The sequence below is a fragment of the Corvus brachyrhynchos genome, unplaced genomic scaffold (genome assembly GCF_000691975.1).
Source record: "Corvus brachyrhynchos isolate BGI_N302 unplaced genomic scaffold, ASM69197v1 scaffold101, whole genome shotgun sequence".
Taxonomy (NCBI): domain Eukaryota; kingdom Metazoa; phylum Chordata; class Aves; order Passeriformes; family Corvidae; genus Corvus; species Corvus brachyrhynchos.
The window spans coordinates 1,153,162-1,175,247 of NW_008237239.1; the positions used below are offsets into that span (position 1 = coordinate 1,153,162).

The window sequence follows — 22,086 nt, forward strand, 5'->3', positions numbered from 1 at the left end:
GTCTTCCCCTCCTTTTTTTCATCTCTCCTTTTCTCTCTCCCTTTCTTGCTCCTGTGGAGATTCCTCGAGAAACCCGCTGACTGCTGCGTGCATTTGCGCTTACTTTGTGGCTGTGATTCTGCCTGCAGAAACGCGGGGGGAGAGCAGCCTTTTCTTGCGGGGTGCTGGAGGCAAGGCGCCTTGGTTTCCAAGTCTGAAATACGCATCCGCGGCTCTTTTACTCTTGGCCTACAGTAAAAGGCGGTTCTTGGGTGGTTTGATGTAGGACTGAGTAAAGGAAGGCATTGTTTGTGCTCCCAGGCCCAGGATTTGTAGGGGTGGGGTGGTCAGAGCCAGGGGTGTTCTCATTGATAGCGCTTAAAGGATTGTGAGATGACACGGCTGAAATTCAGGCACTTGGTCTGCAGTGGGCAGAATGCAGTGGGTGATGGGATGCATCACCCAGGGATGCAGGGATTGAAAATTTTGAGGCTGAAAGTGGCCCATTTAATTTCCAGTTCGGGCCCTCTTTCTGGGCCCATGCATGAGAGCATAGGGCTGGGCATTGAATGAACATTGCAATTTTTCTTTACTTTTTGTGTTTCACGTGGGTGTTCTGTAAATATGTTCTTTGGTGGAAGGTCTTGAAGTCTATATGTTCGAGGAAGGACCATTTTTCCTTGTTGCCCTGATTACTAGGGTTAGATAGCTACATTACTGGAAATTAGCGGTATTTCAAACTGAAGGAACAGGACTGTAATTTTTAGTAGTTTTATTTATTGTGCAACAAGGCACCAGGCCTGCTTGGTGTCTCATCTTAAAGAGCTCTGCTCAGACAAGAAACTGCTTTCGAAGGGGCAGGAAACAGGACATGATCTCATTTGTCCATGTATGAGAAACAAAAGGATTGACCTTAAATACTGGCTGGCGGGAGCTGTATGTGGCTGTCAAGTTTTTTTTTAATTATGTAGTCTAAAGAATTTTTCTTCATTAATTTTGTGGTGTTTCGATGTAATTCTGCAACTGTTTTCTTGGGACTAAAGAATCTCAAAGATTTGGGAGTTACTTGAACTGGATCAATGTTCCGTGGAAAGGTGGTTTGGTGATGTGGGCTTGAGAGGTGGCTCTTTAAACTGAAGTGAAAGCTTGGTTCTCTCCTAGGCCACTGCTTGGAGACCAGGATTGAGGCCTCTGCCACCTAAAACTCTGCCTTGGTGTGTGGATATGTTCCTTGTATGAAGTTCTTGGGTTTTGTAAATAATAGCCCATGAGATATGTATAAATCAATATACAGTTGCTTCTGTGAGTCTTGCTAATATAAATATTCTCTATCTTGGCAGTTTAGTAGTAATTTATAATAACTTTGTTCTCATTTAGACTTTCCATAATCGGAACCCTAGTTTTTAGTAGAGCAGAACAGTTACATCAGTCTCCAGTTTTAGCTTGGACTCCTGCTCCAAAGCTACAGATTTATGGGATGCATCTTCCATAGGTCCTGTTTCCCCACATCCTGGAGTGTGCTAGGGAAAGTGAAACAGGCCCCAGTGAGCAAGGGAAAGATGATGCAATTCAGAAGGGAACTCCTGTGTGGGTTTGGGACTGTCTGAATGAATGCTGGGTGGCAATTAAGAGAAAGAATGTAAGTCAAAGCAGCGATTATGTTGTATGGGGTTCACTTCAGCCAGGTATCCTACGGTACTGGGAGTACAAGCCCTCTGTTCCAGACCGTTTTCCAGGCTAAGGAATGGAAGGGATGTGAGAACGGAGAGAGGGTAGAAAGTGTCGACTAAATACCATATAAGGGGTGGTGTGGATAAAATGATGAGATAAAAATCTTGCAGAAGAATTAAAGCCTTGCACAGTGTGCTCTTGCAGAGGAACACACCCTTGTGTAGTGGACTGGGGATGTGAGAGAAGGAAAAACGCTCCCCTTCCTTCTGCTGCAGGAGGAGTTGGACATCTTCAAAGGCTCATGGAGTAGTAGAGGGTTTGAGGGGGAGAAACTCTGCCCTGAAAATGCACCACCTTCCCACTAGTTGAGGATGGATGTTGGGCTTGTAATGACGGGACTGCCAGTGGTGATTTACTGGTAGAACCAGTTCATCTTCTGTAGGAAATTTTTCCTTTGCTCAGCTTCATGCTCTCATTGGTTTTTGGGTCTGGGTTTTACAAAACCTAGTAGAAGCTTACGGATGAAAGCAGTGTAAAAATAAAAGCTGAAATTGGTGTGAGGAGGTGGGAGAAAATAATACTCTGAGTATCAGTGAAATGAAAATGGAGTGCACAGCAGTCTAAAAAAATGCATCAAGAGCAGAGGAAGATGAAGTCCTAATAAAAATCAGATGAAGACAGCTTTTATGTCTATGAAGAGCAGGCTAACAGAAATAGACTGTTTTTATTACAAATACCTCAGCCATTACATAACATTCTAAGTAAATGCTAACGAGCTCGTCTGTTACAGATTGCAAACACATACTAAAGGGAGAAACTGTTTAACATTCACATTGTTCATGGTTTAAATTATCTGACACTGTCTTGATTAACGGTAAAATTGGAGTGCAGAATCAACATTACATGTCTTTAGTCTGAAGTATGATAGTGATAAATTTTAACTGATATGTATTTGAAAATAACATGGGCTTCATTTTCAGGGTCTTCCAGCATCAGAGACAGGAAGGACTGCACTTTATATTCAGGTACAACAAAGGCACAAGTACTGCGTGAAGAACTGGGGCATCACCCAGTCCTGGATAACTGAGAGAAGAGGGGTCTCTTAAATACCAATTTAAATCAGTGTACAGCTGATTCCTAAGTGAAATGGCAGCCTTACTCGATTTTACTTAGTTGGGCTATAAAATTGTAGTTTAGCAATGACTAGGCTGCCCATTTTTTGCTGAACGTCTTGCTTAAGTTAGCAAATCAAACTTCCTCTGCTTAGAAAAGCAGCCCTTTTCAGGCTGTCCTGATGAAATAATGTAAACAGCTATACCTTGGTTTAAAATTCATATTTCTTAAGCATGTGACTGTTCTTAGATTTTATTGTTTATAAATTTGAACTTACAGTTTAAATCTATGGTCATAATTTTAAGGAATGTTTGCAGGAGTAATAATTTAGGATGTACTTTAACTGATTTGAACCTTCAGCTAAGGTGGAAGTGCAGCAACATTTTTTTGTTTGAGAAGCCAGTAATTTCCTCCAGTTAAAGACTTGATATTCCTTTAGGACTTCTGTTTCAGCCTCACCAGATATTCCTCTGGAGGACCTCTGTCTTAATAACAATGAATTGGTGCTTTCATTTTGAAAAAGAATAAATATTGTATTTACAGGGCTTGTTTTTAGTCATGTTTAGGATAGTCTGTGCTTTGTATATAGGTGCACAGCAGAAGTCCTCTAATGAAAAGGATCAAGAACATTTTCTCTTGCCAGTGTTTGTAAATAAGAAAGATGTATTTTAGTGAAAAAAGCTTGCCTTTGGCTTGTGGCATTTCTGAGTGGTTACTTTGCTGGAGTCACCTTGGTTAGGAGATATTTTTCATGCCACAGATGAAGCTATCAGCATGGACAGAGCTTTGTAGGACACACATAGCTTTGGATAACAAACAGTTCCTTGATAAGTATTTTGATAACGTATTGAGCCTGAATTATTTACTGCATGTTGAAAGCAAAGTGTCAAGGGACGTGTGGGATTTTTTTTTTTCTAAGCAGAATAAACAGAGAATCAAGAGCAAGTGAAGATGTTAAACTTCGTCTGCAGCCATTTGGCAGATGCAAGTTAACTTCCACGGAAAATGGATTCTGTAGTGCTGAAAGACAGATGCATAAATCTGGGTATGCTGATAAGGCTTTTCTAATTTATCTTCTCATCTTTTTTTTTCCCTTTTTTGTAACAAGGCGTGGTCAAATCCAGTCTAAAGCAGAGGGCTGAAGTCAACCCTTACTGTAATAAACCAGTGTGGTCCAGAGCTGTTGTCGGTGTGGTGTTGGCAGCTGCATCTCTTACATGCTGAGCATTCTTTAGTGAACAAGGAGATGTGTCTGTTCCAAGAAATTAGTGAGTCACAGGGAAAAGCATGTAGCCAGAGATCCAGAGATAATGGGCAGCAGGTAGAAGAGACCGTGAGCAGCTCTGAGCTCTCTCCAAGCTGGACCAGACGGAGGAGCAAATTCCACCACCTTTGTATGCACTGAGTGAAATTTTTTTACTGGTGCTGTCAGTGTGTTACAAGCTGGTGCATTTGGCAACCCTGGCTCTCGCTATCATGGTGGGAGTATCTTAAAAGCCTTCAAAATACTCTGTAACATCTCTTTAATACAGAGAAGAAATTATGTTTATTTTTGATGCACATGAGTCAGGTTAGGAATATGGTAGGAGTAACAGGCAGCAAAGAATTCAGGCAAGGTGGGAAGTTTTGAACGTGGTGACAAATAGCTTAATTCATTACATAACTGATTAGAGTAACTGTTCTGAACTTTTTTTTTTTAATAATGGTGGGGTTGTACAAGTCTGTACAAAACTGTTTGTTCTGTAGGTTTCTACTGTTGAGTGCTTCCATCTTCAGGTTGGACCCTTCAACAACAAAAAAAGGTTGAGAAGATGAACAGAAAAGAATTGGGGAAAAAAAGCTAGCAAAGAGGGGATTCGTTCTGGCACGTGTTCTAAAGAGTGGAAGTTGTTAAGGATGTAGCCCTAGAGTGGTTCTTGTGCACTGTCAAAATATTCTCAAGGAGCTCATGAACAGAGGAGCTTGCCTGAACATTATTTCAAAGCAACTTCTAACAAATTTCCAAAATAAAACCTCAGATGTAATTATTTGTTATTTAAGGATTAACTTAGGAATAAGGGCTTTGGAAAAACAAGTTATGTATAAGAATTTTTACTTATTTGCAGTTTAAAGATGCAAAAAAGTATGATGTGGAGGGAAATCCACTGCTCAAAGTTGTGGTTCCTTGGGAAGAATGCTGAAAAAAGGTGTCACTTCCTCTGTGAAGAAATATTAATTATTTCAGTAGGGCTTGGAAATTGTGGTAAAGGAGCAGGAAATGGAAGTTTTGAGATTCCTTGAATTATTCACAGCAAGAGTGGCTTAACTTTTTTTTCTTAATCTGTCCTGCCCTCTTCCACTGTCCAAGTCTGCATGGGGTGGGTGGGAAGGGTTGAAAATACGCCACCTGTTCAATGAGGCTTTGTAATAAAGTGTAGGGGCTTTTGGAGTAAGTATTAAAGTGAAAGGGAAAAATGACATAGTGAAAAGATGGGTATTGGCTGTAAATGGCTGCAACTTCTGTTCATCTGTCGGGAATCTGGTCTGTTTTCATGTACTTACTGATCTTCTTTCATCAGCTTCCTAAAAGAGGAAGCATTTTGCACCAACTTATCACTGGGACTGACTTCAGGAGTCAACTCCGGGTCACCTCAGCTGTTTCTGGTAACTTCCCCCAGACAGCACCTGCAGAGGAGCAGATTCTGAGCCCGGCTCAGCCTGCACTGGAGTCAGACGTGTCAGCAGTTGTCAGGCTGCTTCTGTAGCCCCACCGTGGATTTGTCTTTTGCCCCCCTTTTCTCAGCCTGACACAGCAGCCACTACTCAGGATGCCACCAAGGAGGCCACTCCCTATTGTCACTTTGGGTGTGGGAAGAAGGGGTTTGCTGATATTTTTGTCTGTTCAGGCTTCTGCTGGATAGTGTGATTCAGTTGAGCAAGAAACAGTGGTGCTTGTGACAGTATGCTAAGTGTGTTTGTAATTTTTTAAGGGACTGTTTGTGTTCCTAACCATTAACAGATGCCTTTACAGAGAGCTGCTCTGGTCTGGATAAGCTGATCTAAATTAGCTGTTAAGAAGCCTGGTGAATAGCTGTAATTTTTTTGGTTAAAAAGACTTCTGACAGGTAAGACAGGTCATGTTAACCTTCTGTATTCAGAGAAGAGTGCTACCTACCAACCTGCTGTTGGAATCCTGTACTTTGATAGCAGGTACACAGCTTGTTTCTGCAAGATTTTGCTTTAATTTATTCCCTTATCTTGTGCTCAAATAGGCAGTGATTCAATTTTGTGAGCTTTGAAGTTTTCTCATTCTTCCAAATAATGGAAATTTCTTTAATAAATGGTTTTGCAAATCTTAAAAATAAGTCTCATTTGGCATCTGCAAGTTGAAAAGCTAATTGGGTGAAAGCACTTACATTGTTCTGTTCCCAGAAATAATGAAAACGCGTATCATTACGATGCTCTCATTAATTCTATAGAAACTGTTTTTGGGGTTTTTTCTGGTCCTGGCTTCCTTCCAGAACTTCCAAACTCCTGCCTCAATTAAAAATTCACAATTTGTAAAGTTTCTTAACCAACTGCATGAAACCGGAAAATCAAAAATCTGTCTTGCAAAAAATTTGCTTAATGCTTAGTGACAAAGAAGTCAGAAGAGACTTGTAAAGTCATTGTCAGGCTAAGAAGAAATAAAATAGCCTGCTCTAGGAGTGACCTGCAAAGAAATCTGGGATGTTAGGTTTTCAGAAAAGAATACATTTTTAGTTGAAATGTTTGATAATCTAGTGAAACGTCTAAACTGTAATCTATGTCTAAGGATTATCAGCACATGGCCAGAATAGCTGTGTTGGGTTAGTGCATCGGCTTTGTGCAGTGCTCGTTCTGACTTAGATGGGACATTCACTGTCAGTCTCTTTACTGGAATGTCTTGAAAAATCCTTTCTGGCAAAGAAAGTTGGATAATTTGAAAATGGGCTGGCTGGCACTTGAAGGAATGCTTCTAATACAGTTACTGGTAGTTACTCCTCGTTTGCACTTGAGCTGTGGTTGTGTTAAGTTTCTCTCCACTGGTCTGGTTCATATAGAACAAATGAGTAAATGAACTGGACATTTGCAGTACCAGTGGAGGCTGTGCTGTATTTACCTGGTCAGTATATTCCATGGTGTGGTGTTCTCATAGCCTACAGTTTGTAGTCTTTTCGGCCTCTGGGAGCTTTTTATTCATGTGTCAGCGAGAAATAAGATTTGTTTTGCATTGCTGCCTTGCTGTGCCTCAACCCAAACTGGGAATTGCTCTGAAAAGAACTGGAAACTTGTTGGACAAGTCTGATGGTCATTTCTCTTGGAGTCTGCAAGCAGACATGTGGAGAACTATTTCATTAAGCATGGTTCCACATCACCTCCATCATCAGTGGGAAGCTCTCTGGGACAAAGGCAGCCTTACAAAACTGTGACTGTAAATACAGAATAAGATATGCTGGATGAGTGTTGAGGCTGGTGTGCTTCTACCAGGATCAGTGGACCATTCCAGTAGACAGGAATGCTGAACCCAAGTGTGCATTTGGTCTAATGGCACATCCAGGGTTTCTGATTCTCACGATTTTGTGATGCCTGTGCAATCAGGTTCACAGCTTCAGCCTTTAAGTCCATTCTCTTTAGTATTTGAATGTAAGCCAGTTGGATCCGTCTGTTAGCCTAAAGAACTACTCCTCGTGTTACAAAGAAGTTTGAGAAAAATTACCAAAGTAAGTTTTCTTTACTCAGAAGCCAAATTCAAGTCACTTCTATCTACGTGTTTTAAGCCAGTCATCAATTTTTTTTTGGCTAAGGATTTGATCCTCAAGGCTTAGTGTGGACATCATGTGTTTCACTTCTTCAAGGTACTTGACTACCCGAGTAAGTATGGGAGAGGATTTCTGTAGGAGTCTTAGTTGCTTAAAAGTGCTGCTGTTTTAGGTGGCAGATGTTGGGTTTTCAGTTCAGAATAGTAGAAGAGCTTTCGTTAAAACTCTCTGGTGATACTTGTACCATTTTTATTTATTATCTAACCTCTGTAAATTCAAAGAATTGCCAGACACCAAATTCACTGAAGGGACTTCATTAACTTGACCTAGTTTGATACTCCACTTTGATAATTGATATTTTTTAAAATCAATTTTTATTTTAATTGTAGTTATCATTAAAATACAAATAACAGTAATTATAAATTAAAGTAATTATACAGCTAAAGCAGACAGAGGTATTACATCTTCTGCATGTGCAGTAGTTGAGAACTGAATATTTTTAGGGAGGAGCTTACTAATTTCAAGGTTTTAAGAATAGCTGTATTTATGCTTGAGTGCATCTCTGCATTATCTCCTTACTTCCTTGTAAAAGGCAGAAGTAAATGTTAGCTGTGTTGGTGAACAGCTTCCCTTATCCAGAAAGCTGGAGATCAAAATACGGGCCATTGGTGTAAAACATGGAAGAAAGTGACAAACATTGAAAGCACTGAATTCCTGGGTAACTGCATTGTTGTAGGTGATATTTAGATAGTACCTGTCAGAATATTGAACGCCTTTATTTGATGCTCTGAATATAAATATGCAGAAATATTAGACTAAATTAAATGAAAACTGCCCTGTATCCCCCCCCGAGTTCTTAAATAGCTGCACTGGCATCATTCTGCCTGTGAGGGGAGGGAACTGTAATCTCTCAATTACCTGAGGTTGCTTAAAAAGGAGAAGATTTCATAAGCAGTACAAGTATCAGAAATTATCTTAGCTGAAAGAAAGCAGCTGTGGGACACATGAAAATATTCCATGCATTTTTGACAATTTTATTGCCAGTGTGAGTTTAACCTGTCTGTGGCTTTTTAATCCCTTGTTATATGGACACATTTAAGTCATGCTGATTCTGATTGATTCTACTGACCAGGCTTCTTCTGGCAGGGCTGTTCTGCAGGATTATGGTTTCTGTGCATGTCCAGTGAAATATTCATGCACATATAGTTAAATGTATATTAAAATCTATGGAAAGAGACAAATTTGAGGTTTGCTGTAGTTGGATCTGTGGGGTTTTTAATTATTTTTTCTTCTCAAGAAAGCACTGGGAAAAAAAATGAATAGAACTGAGAGATTTTTTTTTTCCCTGCAGTATGTGTCCTAAAAGTTTGGTTAGTGCCATGTTAGTCTTAAAATGCTCCTAACAAAAATCCCCTGAGCTGTTGTGGTTCATTGCTGGTTTTCCTGTTGGCAAGCCAGGTTTTAGGTGATCAGTATTTCTCCCAAAAAAATCAGTTCAGCAAGTTGCCTTGCAGGCTTTCTAAGGCAGCAGATTTGCTTTCTCCATAGATTGCTGGTTCAAAGTAATATATGCTTTGTGGTGAAGTTAGTTTCTGTGTAGACTTTTTTTGTGGGTGGCTAATTTGGGTTGTTTTTCATTGCTTAGCTTAGTAGCTCTATTTAGACTGTTGTTGGATGTCTGTCAGAATGGATGCAGACATACTTGTGGATGCTCATTTCTGGCATCCACAAACTCCATTTTTAAAAGATGCATCTGTGGGATAATGCCCTAAAATGGCTGTCTTCTGACATTGTCTGTTTTCCACCTGACATACTTAGTCTCGGTACTGTTTTGGAATGACTTTCTTAGGCTTTAAAGAGAAGTTATTTGAAGAATGATTGCACTAGCAGAGCCTGCTTTGGTACAGCTTTGTCTCAGGATGGATTGTCTTGGTTCTAGTGAGCAGAACTAATTTTGATTTTTTTTCCATTTGGGGGCTATTAACTCCTCTGTAGGTTGTGCCTGTCCTACAGTTCTCCCACTGAGGTGATGGGTGCAAAGAAGGTAGTGATTAAAGAGTTTTCCTACTCTGCTTCCAGTCTCCATGGATTCTATAGAGTCAATGCAATCAGTGCATTGTGTACCCTCTTTCAAGCTCTGCTGAGAACCAGTGAGCCCAAAATCTAGGTGTTAGTGATGCTTTCTAAGGAAACAAAACTTGGTGTAGATTTTGTTCAAGAATGAATTGTAGTGAGATCTACCCAGAACTCTTTAAAGATTTGAAGAGCCGTGATGGAGGTACATGAAAAACAAGCTTGAAGTTCCCAAAGTTTTCCTGCATTTTTCAGCCTGCTTAGCAGGAATCTGCTTGATAATGAACCTTGCTACAAATGGCACTTGGAGGGAAGGGAAATCCTGACTTGAGAGGCTTTATTAGATACTTAGATTTGACAGAGACTTCTTTGCTACCCAAGCATTCCTTGAGGTTCTCCAAGCTTATTTTCATGTCATATTAACCTGACTAGTGCTGAAGTTCTTAAGAATTCTTAATAGTGGGCTAAATGGCCAAAACGTTCATTTGTTTTGTTGTTACATTTTTGTAAATAAAAATTTGGCTGAAAGTGTTGGTCCCAGAGTGGTACTTTGGGCACTACAAAGTTGAAATTGTAAGGTCATCAATAAGAGGTTGTTGATGTGTATTGTCTATAAACATCCATGTCAGAGAAGTGAAGTCAGTATGTTTAATTGTAACTCCATTATTTATTTGTGTGCAGCCTTCTCTGTGCAAAACCACATCCAAAACCCATATATTCAGTAATTGCACAGTATTGTGGAATGTGATTTTAAAGAGAGTTCCTTGATAATGGGTTACAAAAAGCATGAAGAAGGCTTTCCTGGGTTCCAAGTACTTTGACTACAGTATCTTCTGTTTCTTTGTTTTAAATCTGCATTATATTTCTGTAATTGATTTAAACTGGTGTCTTTTCTGAAGATCACACAGTTGTTTTTCAAAAATTGGTATCTAGCTGGAGATTATGCCCAGGTTTTTCAGTAGCAGGCAACTTCAGTTCTAGAATCTAAATCTGCCAGACTTACAGTTGAAATTAAATCTTTCTGTCTGAAATTTTTAATGCCACATTTTTGCATGCAGTGAAATTTTTTTGAAATTACTAACAGTGATTTGGGAGCATCTGCCTCCAACACCTATTGAATATGTGGTAAAAACCGTTTAATTTTGTTGTTTGGGGTTTTTTTAGTTTTGTGTTTGTTTTGGGGGGGCCGGGGGGGGGGGGTTGTTGGTTTGGGGTTTTTTTTTTTTTTTTTTTGGTTTTTTTAGTTGTATTTGGTTCCAGGATTTACCAGAACCGCATTGTTCAGTATCCCAGAAACAAAGCTATTCTTAGAAAAATAAAGTTATGGCTGGATACAAATAACAGATTTGTATATGATGGTTTTTATCCTTTAACCACTTTCAGTGTGCTTAAAATAGTGTACAAAAATTCTTCCTGGATTGGTTTCTTGGTTTCTGTTTGAGAGAGGTGCTAATGTGTCCCAGTTATGAGTAAACTTCCATGTAGTATTTTTTGTGATGTTTCCCACTTCACAGATGGGCATTTGAGGCACTGAGAGAGTTCAAGGTTCTAGGAGATATCTTCAGCTGGTTTGAGTCTTGAGTGATGGTGCTCTTTGCCTGAAGTCATTCCAGTTCATCTTTCTCCATGTTTGGCCAAAGTACAGCCCTTGGGATAGAGGTGACAGGGACTAGATAGCCTTGCTGCATTGAATAGGAATTGTGAGAATTATTCCAGTATTTGCTTAATGTTTTTAAGACTTCAAAGTCCTGGGAAACTCCTGTACAGGCTACCTGTTCTGATTGTGTGCTTGTAGGCTAAATAGGGGTGGGGGTTTAAGATGAAAGGACTGTATTAAAGCTAACTGTAACAGGTGAAGTCTCTTGACATGTTAGGCTTGTGTAAAAAAATTCAGACTTTTTTTGTCTAGGTAGGGGTTTAAAAATGCAGTGTGTAAAAATATGGATTGAGAGAGTTTGTCATCTGGTCAGACAAGAGTTTCTGAGTTAAGTTGTTAAATGTTTTATTCTTCTTACCCTTCAGTCCTCAAAAGTGACCTCAAAACATGTAATATTTTACCTTGTTTAATCATGTAAGACTTTTTTCTGAAGCAGAGGTGACACCTTTTTGAGTCTGCAGTTGGCTCTGATGGAACACTGTGCAAAGTTTACAGACATAATAAATTGTATTATTGAATTCTAAACAAGTCATTTAGATGAGTTCTGAAATTATCAGGAGAGCTAGGAACTTAGTGGAAAAGGCCTGCGTGAGATGTGTGGGGGTTTTACTATTACTTTAAAAATGTTTTTGCAGTCTGGAATATACTGCATTCAGTTTGTTCTTGTACCAGCTCTAAATGTCTGAGAGGGTACAAAGGGAGACGAGGATATCTAGAATTTGTGGCAGCTACTTTGTGTGCTATTTTCTGTACACAAGCTTCTGAGTTCCTTGCAGAATCTAAATAAGTCAACCAGTTGGAGTCTGAAAAAATAATCTGGTACAGAAATTACAGTAATAATTTTAACCCTAAAATCTTAAGGCCATGGTGAAGGTCAGTTAACTTATTTGATAACATTGCAGGGCAGCTAAAAGGTAAATGTTTGCTCCAGAATCCTGGGAGCATTATGCTTTCTGTAATTGTGCGTAAGAGTAGCTGTAATCAGTCAGAATGAACAGCTGACTTGCTTAAATTTCTTAATAGTGCAGTGAACCCTGCCGAGTGCCATTATGGCTTGTACTGTTCCCTGTCCTTCTGTTGGCTGTCACTGTGCTTACTTAGCTTGGGTAAGTGCTTCTGACATCTTTTGTGTGTTTTCAGAGGTGCACACAGCTGCCTTGTGTTATTCACAGCACAGAGCCTAAACCTAGTCCACAGCAGCACTTCACTTCTAAAAAATTGACTAATAATAACAAAATATATAAATGTTGGGCAAATTGAGAGTCACGTGGGGAGGAAAGTACTTGCCAGTGTATTGTATACACAAGTTAAATGTGTCCTGTGTTGAAACACCTTGTAGGTGGTTCTACTGAGGGAGTGATTGCAATGCTCAGGTATGGGAATGCAGCATATACAACTAAAGCTTGAATGAAAAGGCAGAGGTTTGGAGCTGGGTAGTTTTACATGGCTCAAAATCATGCAACTATCTCTGCATGTGTGTTGTTAGATGGCACTGAGTGCTTGTTTAATGTGTGACTTGGCAGATATGTTCGTAGAAGGCCACATGGGCTCTTCGTAGGGAGGATTTGTCATCCCTGGCTTGAGTACCTGGTCTAAAGTCTTAATTTTGCAAGAATATCTTCTTTGGCAACCAGTATCAGGTCTAAATGTAGTTAAATATATATATATATTATATTACTGAATATATTGACCTGCCTAATTGAAATTATTTATTTTGTGCAAATCAGATTACCAAGGAACGTGCAGTTTTAATCATTGTAAAATACTCAGTTTATTTTTCTGTGTAGTATAAGTTTGGAAAAACTTGTCAAACTATGAGTTTTAATAGTATAAAAAGCATAGAGGTCAATAGTAATGAGCAGACTAATTTTTGTAAATTTAACATAAAAAGGTATTTTTGGGGAATGTGTTCACTGTCTTCTGTTCTTGAAGCTGTCAAACGTTTTAGAAAGAACGGTTGTTACAGTTAAGATCTGCCCAAGTATGAAGTCTGTCTTGCTCTGTAAAGAGTGTTATGATTAAGATTTTCCGTGTTTCATCTCTACCAGAGGGGCAGGCTTTGGAAAATATGATCAAAGATTATCTTAAACCACCTCAAATTGCTTTCTGCTCTGTCTGCATTGTTAGGGCTTTGCTGCTGTTGAGAATTTTTTTGTTAAAAAAATGACCCAAGTTGTCTTTTGTTTGTTTGTTTTGTTTGCCAGCTTTTAGACTTTTCACCATTGTGAAGCTACTTCTTGTTTACAAACTCCTTGGCTGGGATGAGTCTTGGGCTGAAAATTAAAACTCTGTATGAGTTGTTTGCACTTGAAAGAACGTGTGAGCATAGTGATTATAGTGTATGACTTGGTACAGTTATACGCTCACCTGAAACCTGGTTTGTCACCCTGTGCTCCTGGCACTTATCTGCCCAGCGCCTTCTCCGACACTCCCGAATGATTGCGGTGGACTCTTTATGATAAATACCAAGGCTGGGAGCAGAGAGTAACAGAGGAGTCAAAGGGACAGAGTCTGCCAGGTTCTTTCACAGACATTTTACTGAACACCTTATGGTAAACTGAGTCTCCTTATAGAAGAAAAGGCTGATGCAGAGCCTCATGTCTGATCTAGACTCCAGTCACACACGTGGCTGTTAGGCCATGCCTCATCTATCCAAAAAAAACTACACTGGGGCTGCAAGGTTTCACTGGGAGCCAAAGCTCACTACTCAAATATCTTTACAGGAAAAAACCCACCCAGTCTGATACATGAATTTAGGCAAGCTTATCTTTGGAGTTATCAGCTGAGCAGATTTGAAACAACCATTCCCTCTCCAGGCTGCCCCGATACTTATTTGCAATTCAACATGTCAAGCTTTGCCCATCGGTATTATTCATGGCCAGACTACTGCTTTCAGCCTGTCTGGAGACCTGAATCCAGGCAGACGCATTTATCAAGCTGAGTCTAAATAAGTGCCAGGAGCACAGGGTGGCAATCCAGGTTTCAGGTGAGCGTATAACTGTACCAAGTCATACACTATAATCACTATGCTCACACGTTCTTTCAAGTGCAAACAACTCATACAGAGTTTTAATTTTCAGCCCAAGTCTCTGATCTGCTTGGTGGGTTGGGTCGCCCTGCTCCCGTCCCATATTTCATATTTTTGGATGACACAAAGAGTAACTAACTGTTGGTGTAACACTTGCTGTTGAAATAGCCAAATGCTGACTAATCTGGAAGAAGAATCTGGGAGTTGCTGTCTTTATGTGACGGGAGAATGTATTTCTTAGCTATGTATATGTGGCCCCATACAAGGCTGGAGATTGTCCCCTTTGCAGCAGTCTGCATGGATTGTAATAGAATAGCTTCTGGCCCAAGTTACACTGAAGCTGAACCATCCCAAGGTTATTTGCCATCTTAATTTCTTTTCAGTCATGGCTTGTAAATTGAAGTAGAAGGCAGAGGAGGATGAGAACGTTATCATACCTATGTAAGTGAAATTTCCATGGTCTTTTGACGTTGCTTAATGTCTATCATGACCAAGTAAATGCTTTGTTCTTCAGACTGCTTGTCATTGCAGACTCTTCTTTAATCCATGAGCACCTCACATGTGAATCAGGTTCCCTTTGAAGATCTGCAGCTCTGAGTTTGACATGGGAGTTTGATCACTGAAGAGTTTGAGCAGGATGTCTTGATTCTTGCTGCCTGCTTTTAGAATGAAACGCAAGTTTTGAGCATATATAACTATTCTGGAATTCAAATGGAAATATATTAAAAAACTGTTGTTGTAAAGAGGGTAGCAGGATTTTTGACTAAGATAAATCAACTGTATAATAATGTTCTGTTTGAGTGAATGCTCACTTGTGTTCCTGCCTGGTGATGAGCAGTGGCGCTGCAAGTTCCTTCCAAGAACTTCTAGCGAAGTATCACTGTTAATAACAGGGTTGTTTTTCTCAAGGCCTGTTATTCTGGGGGAAGGAGGGAGGAGACGGATGACCCACTCCAACAGCCCTGTAATTTACTGCTGCAGGAAGAATTGGTTTAAAGAATTCTCACTCTCCCTCTCTGAGCATACTGTGTTCTGGTTTTGACAAACAAAAAATTCTCACTCTGTGTATTTAGTTTCTCTGGCTGCTGTGTTCGTGATGATTTGGGGGGGGGAAGCAAATTCCAGAAATACTGTACTGCAGTAAGTGTTAATTGTGTTTCAGTACTTGGCTTCAGCAGTACATGAAGTCATTGAGCTTCCCCAGTGGGGAAGGAGCTGCTGGTGGAAATTCTGTGTGTTTGTGGGGTTTGGGATAGGGTTTTTATTATTCATTTTCTAGTGAAGTCATGGATGGTATTTACTACTTTAACAGTGATGTTAATTAAGTGCTGACCCTCCTGATTTTGTCACATTCAAATTAAAGAGATGGAAATACTTGAAAATTCCTGGTGTTACGTAAGGATAAGGTTTCTGGAGTTAATGCATTCCTTGGCTTCCTGCAGTATGCTTAAATGAAACAGTGCTAATGGTGTTAAATATGCTGTCCACTTCTGCCCTGTGAAGTCTTGACTTAAGTGTTGGCTCATATTCAAATTGCTTTTCTGTTGTTTTTCGTTACAGGCAGATTTTGAGGAGTGAACGGGAGGTACCAGACTCGATGAGTTTCCAGCGAAATGTCGGAAAAGTCAGGCCAGAGTACAAAAGCAAAGGATGGAAAAACAAAGTATGCAACACTCAGTCTGTTTAATACTTACAAGGGAAAGTCACTGGAAACTCAGAAAACCACAGGTGAGTAAGCTCTCTTTAGGGTTGCATTCTTTCAGTTTCATCGTTCCTGCAGTGCTAATTAAGAGTGCAGAGTATATGAGCACTTAACCACAGCATGGTTTTTCATAACTGCTTGGTACAGCAGTGAAGTGGAAGGATTGTTGAAGGCAGCATTCCTTGTAGTTTCTGGTTAGCTGTAAACAAGCGTATCAGTTCAGAGAGACAGTGCTTGCAGTCTAGTAGGAAGTAGAATGTGGATAAATAAAGACGTGCCATTCCCCAGCTGTGCATTTTACTGCACTAACATTTGCCATACTGGAAGTGTTTGATTAAGGAGAAGGCAAGGCTCACTTCAGCTCAGGGGCTTTGATTTTTGGACAACCACTGGATAAAAATTATACCGCTATCTCAAATAAGGTGATAGTGAACCTGCTTTTTCATGAGTCATTAAATGGAGAAGGAGGGGGAAATGATGTTCTGAAGGTTTTGAACTTGACTTGACATAACTGCCTAAATCATGTGTAAAAGAGAAAAAGTGTGCCTAAGCTTGTTAAAGTTTGCCACAATATTCTTTTTAAAGGTTGAAACTGAGCTGTTTGTTGTGATACAGCTTATCCAGGGCAGTAACTTGTACTTGTTCTCTCAGTTGGTTACTTGGTAGGTTGAATATCCTGTGGGGTGCATTAGCTTCGTACTTGTGGTCTGGAGTAAATAAAATTTGTAAGAGTGTTTTTGCAAGGTCAGCATCTGCCAGCTAAATTTGCAGCAAAAAAGAAATGCGCTGGATCCATAGAGGTATTCCTGTACTCATCAATGTACATTAAGCTCACAGAAGAGCAAGAGAATAATGCTTGACAAAATCTTGGAGGGTATTAAGACAATAATATCACATTTTAAATGGCTTCTTTAGCTTTCTGTCACTGAATGTTGTGTATAAAGGTGGGGCCATATATCCTTTTTAATCTCTCGATCAGGCTAACCATAATGACTCACTGTTCAAAAAATACTCCAGTTTTCCCAAACCAAGTGTTTGCAATTCCCTTTTTTAAAAATTAAATTCTGAAGCATTTTAAATTCTTAATTCTTATACTCTTAAATTTTTCTGACTTACAAAACATTATGTAGCTCTGCTTAAAAACTGTCTGCTAAATAGCTTTGTTAACTTGCACTTCCTATTCTGGTACGCAGTTGCCGCACGCCATGGATTGCAGAGTCTTGGAAAAGTTGCTATTTCCAGGAGGATGCCTCCCCCAGCTAATCTGCCCAGCCTCAAAGCAGAGAACAAAGGCAACGACCCCAATGTGAACATTGTGCCTAAAGACGGCACAGGATGGGCTTCAAAACAAGAACAGCATGAAGAAGAGAAGTAAGTGACCACTGAGCTCTAGCTTGATTTGCTGTGCCATTTCTCTCAGGTTTGCCTACACTAGGGATTGGCAGGGCCTGGGAAGAAATTGGCTGCACTGGACTGTCCTCAGGGTAGTTACCAGAGAGGAAATAGCACCACTGTTAAGTTCTGTGAGGAAGAATCTTGCCAGTAGAGGGCTAGTAAAAAAAAACCTTGCACAAAAAAAGCCCCTCACATTTAAGTTGAAAATGTTCTGCTTATAAGTTCTATACAAGGGGAAGAATATTTCTGTGGACGTGTAAGTTTTGATGTCTGTTGAAAGGAAATGCTATAACATATTTTTGTAAGATCAGTGTCATCACCTTAAATAAAATGCTCTTGAAATTCTAGGTACATGGAAATTCTCTTGAAACCCCAAGGAACACAGCAGGAAAATTAGATAATAGCTTGCAAGTTTGTGAGAGTATGCAAAAATCTACTTAATTGTAATTGTTGTGATGTATAGCAGAGAAAACTCAAAAATTCTTGGTTTGTAAACATTTGTTTAAATCTCTGCTTTGTTTTCCTAATGGTTCTTAATATTTGCACTTTATTTTTTTTGGCTAGAATGCCATAAATTCTACAGACTTTCAAAATTTTTTTATCTTAGACTCTACGCAGTTAATTCACTCTCCTCCAGTATGTGCTGTGAACAAGACAGAAGTGGTGGCAGTGTTGATGCATTGCTGTATACCTTGTATGATATAACTTTTCCCATGCTCAGTGCAGTTTCATGTGCTAGATTTGTTTCACATTTGTACAACTAAAGAAAGTAGAATGAAAGGATCATAGAATATGCTGAGTTGGAAGAGACCCATCAGGATCATCGAGTCCAACTCATGGCCCTGCAGAGAAAGAAACTAAATAAAAACTGAAACTTTTCAGTTTCTAATTGGGAAGTATTTTAAAGCAGGTTTTTTTTTTTGCCGTGTAAGCTTAAAATTGGATGTGATTCTCCCTGCATAAGTAGAAGCAAGGTTTAAGTGTTAGTTCTTTCCATACAAATTGTTCTGAAAAACACTGGAATGTACAGCCAGTGGTTGTATGTTTGCTAGTGCTTGTGAAAGCAAAATATGAGGTCTAAGAGTTTCCTTTGCCATCTTTCTATCCCTTTATTTCTCTTTGTATATGTTCCTGCATTTAAATACCAAGTTTTGACATCTCTCTAAAAAGCTGTTAGACTTCAGGAATAAAGTGTTTCTGTTTAGCCTTTTATTTTAAGCTTTTGAAGCTACAGATTTACAGTTTTCTGCCCTGTGTTTTGTTTGGTACTTTAACAACATCTCCCTGTACTTCAAGGTCACTTACACTTTGCCCTGTTAAGTCTGTGTTGAGCTGGTAGCTTGTTTGACTAAAACAAGCCTTCCATGGCCATGGGTTAGAAGAACATACCAGTAGTTGATTTTATGTTTAAAAACAAGTAAGAAGCTGTCCCTTATCTTCAACTGGAGGTTGTTTGCCTTTGTATTTTCATATGTTTTACTCTGATAAAGGCCTTGGAGTTCGCATGCAAGTAAAACTAGTGAGGGAAAGATTTGTTCCCAGGAATTGGTATGTAAGCCCAGGCCATGAGTAAATTCTCCTAAATTTCGACCATCTGATGTGTTTGCTCAAATATTAAGACCGTTTGTTTGACTACTGAGGTGTTTCTGTGATATTTCAATGTGCTTGAAATGCTGCAGTTTACTTGTGAAGTGTTTTATTGTTCCTCTCAAAAGTGCTGCAGATAAAGGTTACATCTTGATAACAGCTTGCTTTAGTTTAATGGCTTTTCTCTTGTATCATTGCATTGGAGTTCACATGAATGTGTTGTTCCCTGTAATTAGGAAAATTAATTATTCTACTACTTTCTTGAGTTGTCACTCATTTTGTGGGTATTGCCTCAGTCTCTTTCCTGGACAGTGCAGGCTGTTGTGTATTGATTTGATTAATGCAGCTGAGTTCTTTAACTCATCCATACTTGCAGGGCAGTGCTTGGATAACTAAAATTCTAAATGGGTTTGTCTTTGGAACGGGAGAAATGCAAGGAATAGTTTCTTTAACAGTCTTGTTCCTTGTTTCACTTGTGTGTCATATAAGTCACAAATTCCCCAAAGAATGCTTAGAAAATGTGCAGCTGTAAGAAAATGCAAGTGAAAAACAGAAAATAATGAGAACTGGTTTTTATTTTTTTAGATTGCAATTCTCTCTGGAAACATGAAAATTCCATTTAGTTATTCTTATGACAAGCCTGTGTGTTTCTCCCCAGGAATGATCTTTTTAATGATGTTTACTTCTCTGTCAGTTCTGAGAGTCCTCTATAGTGCTTTGGGTTGATCGCAGCATAACCCAAATGGAACTGATTTCTCACTGGTGGTCTTCAGAATTTTAGGATCACTTTAGGATCTACTTAAAGCATGTACAGTTGTTTTTTTTAAGTTAACTGGTATGATACTGCGCTACTTCTCTCTTCACTGGTATAATAAAGTGATTCTGGAATACAGAACTTGCTCCATAGTTCCTGTTTTATCAAAAGTTCCTACTGAGGAGCTGGAGGGTTAGGCTTAGTTGATTTTAGACACTAATGCTTTGGGTCTTAAGTTATCTGAATATGCAGATTTCAGAAATAGCCTTTATTGAAAGAAGTTAAACAATATGACTGAATCGGCAGACTAGAAAGGTCTTATGTATGGGGTTTTTTACACTGGACAAAAAGAGCGCTTACGTCTCTTCATTGTTAAGATGGTGAGACTGAGACCATTCTTAAGACTTAAGGTTCTGGGCTCCAGTTCATGGTACCCATACAATTTTTTGTTATCAGTTCCTTTTACTTAGTAATTTCTGACACGTATTTGCCTTCTTACTCTCAGTTCATGGTGGTCTTGAAGTGCTTTCCTCTGTTAACTCCCGAGGCAGGAGAACATTAATCCAAGTTACTCCCTTCGATGGTTGTAGATGGATTGTTTTTTTGATTGTGCAATATACTTCTTTAAAAGCTGTAATTCAATTTGTGCCTGGCTGCATTTTCTGCCCAGCCATTTTCATTCATTCCTCTCCTCTTTGGGAAATGGAATCTTGAAATAATTAGCTAATTTATTCCAATTTTTTAACTGTTACTATAACAACTCCTTTTATGTAAGAAAATACTTTTTCTGAGGAAAAGTAATTTTTGGTTCTTCAGCTGCACAACTCCCTTATTTTATTCCCTTGTTTGCAGTAGCCATCCTGACAATCTTATTCTGTGCTCACCCTCTTGTATTCACAAGTGCTTTTCCTCTAATTCCAGACAGCCAGACGTGCCACAGACACAGCCAAAACCTGCTGTTCCTGCTCCTCCAGAAGCAGCTCCTGTTGCCAAATCCTGGGCCAACACCAAACCAGGGGGACAAGAAGGTGAGTGCTGCTCAGGGTGGAGGGGTTCTACACTGGATATCAGGCTGAGACTGTGCTGGGAGAGACCCCCACACTCAGCAATCCCTTGAGGTTTGGCCAGGCCAGCTGGGACTGTGGAAAGTTGTGGAAGCAACATTCCTGGCTGGAAAGTGAGCCTGTCCCCAGTCACTCAGATGAGCTGCAGCTGGATTTATCAGCAGGTCTGACTGACTTTTAGAAGGTCAGTGTAGTCACCTCTTGTGAATTGACAGGGAAGTGGTGGTGGCAATGAAAAATCTTGAACACAGCTGTGGTGAAAAGGGAAAATCACAGTACTTATAGTACAAACAATTTTGGCATGGGAAGGAGAGCTATAAACAGTTGGTGGTCATTCCGATCATAATTTTGGATCATTTTGTGCAAAGTGTGTGTAGATTTGCTTCTGTTTAAACGTGAAACAGCAGTACTTTTCCCTTAATTTTATAGATTCCTTGGTTATTTTAGTATCAAAGTGACAGTGTTTAAGTAGTTTTCTTTCTGGGAAAAAAATTAAAGGTGTGTTTTGAGGGTTATTTAACATAATTGGATGAAAAGATGGAAAATTGTTTCCCATCAGTGTGAATCTTAGCTTGAGTGTTTTCATTACAGATGTAAGATCAGAACTAAATCTTCAGCAGATTTAGTGAGAGGTTAGTTAAAATTCCTGTCTCCATTATGATAAATAACCTGCAGCATGTTTTAGTCCTTGAGTTTTGAGACTTGCAAGCTTTCCCTGGCATAAAATGGAGTTTAGCCTTTCCAGGTGAAGAATTGTGTTCTCTTCTGAATAGGCATCTTATAATAATTGCACAGAGGTAATTTCTTAAACATTATACGGAGTTTGTTAAATCACATATCTAATGATTTTGGCTTTTTTTGCATGGAGTATTAGAAATTACAATTCTAGATTCTCCATTCCTTGCTCTCCTCAATAATGTTCAGTGCTTCATTGTTAAGTGTAGAAACTTTTCTCCTTTAAGCTTTTACAGGATTTCTGTAGAATAAAAAAAAATGAATTAACACTGATGCAAAGTGATTTGCATAGCAACCTTCCTGCAGAAGCTGATAAGATCATCTCCATGACACAGGAAATAGTGATGCGGCTCAGTGGCTTCCATATGCATTTAGCTAATTATTTCATAGTTACCATGGCAGCTCGTGTGCCCAGCCCAGATGGCACCCTCATTTCATTCAATTTATGCAGCACTGGGTTTGCTGTTTCAAGAAGAAGCATTGAATGTGAATTGGCACCAGCTGCTTGCTGTCCTGGGTTTGAAACTCAGGGTACACCTGTTGTGCTTTCCTGAGCTGCAGTTGGCTC

General features: G+C 39.4%; 1 protein-coding gene across 1 annotated transcript in view; it reads left to right on the forward strand.

Annotated features, from left to right (window-relative positions):
* Nucleotides 1-14,701: 14,701 nt before the first annotated feature.
* PRRC2C (proline rich coiled-coil 2C) overlaps nucleotides 14,702-22,086 on the forward strand; it is a 55,380-nt gene continuing 47,995 nt past the window's right edge. Inside the window, 4 exon segments of the mRNA XM_017729573.1 lie at nucleotides 14,702-14,722; nucleotides 15,842-16,009; nucleotides 17,177-17,354; nucleotides 20,641-20,747. Coding sequence (XP_017585062.1) covers nucleotides 15,895-16,009; nucleotides 17,177-17,354; nucleotides 20,641-20,747 — 400 coding nt within the window. The 5' untranslated portion in view covers nucleotides 14,702-14,722; nucleotides 15,842-15,894.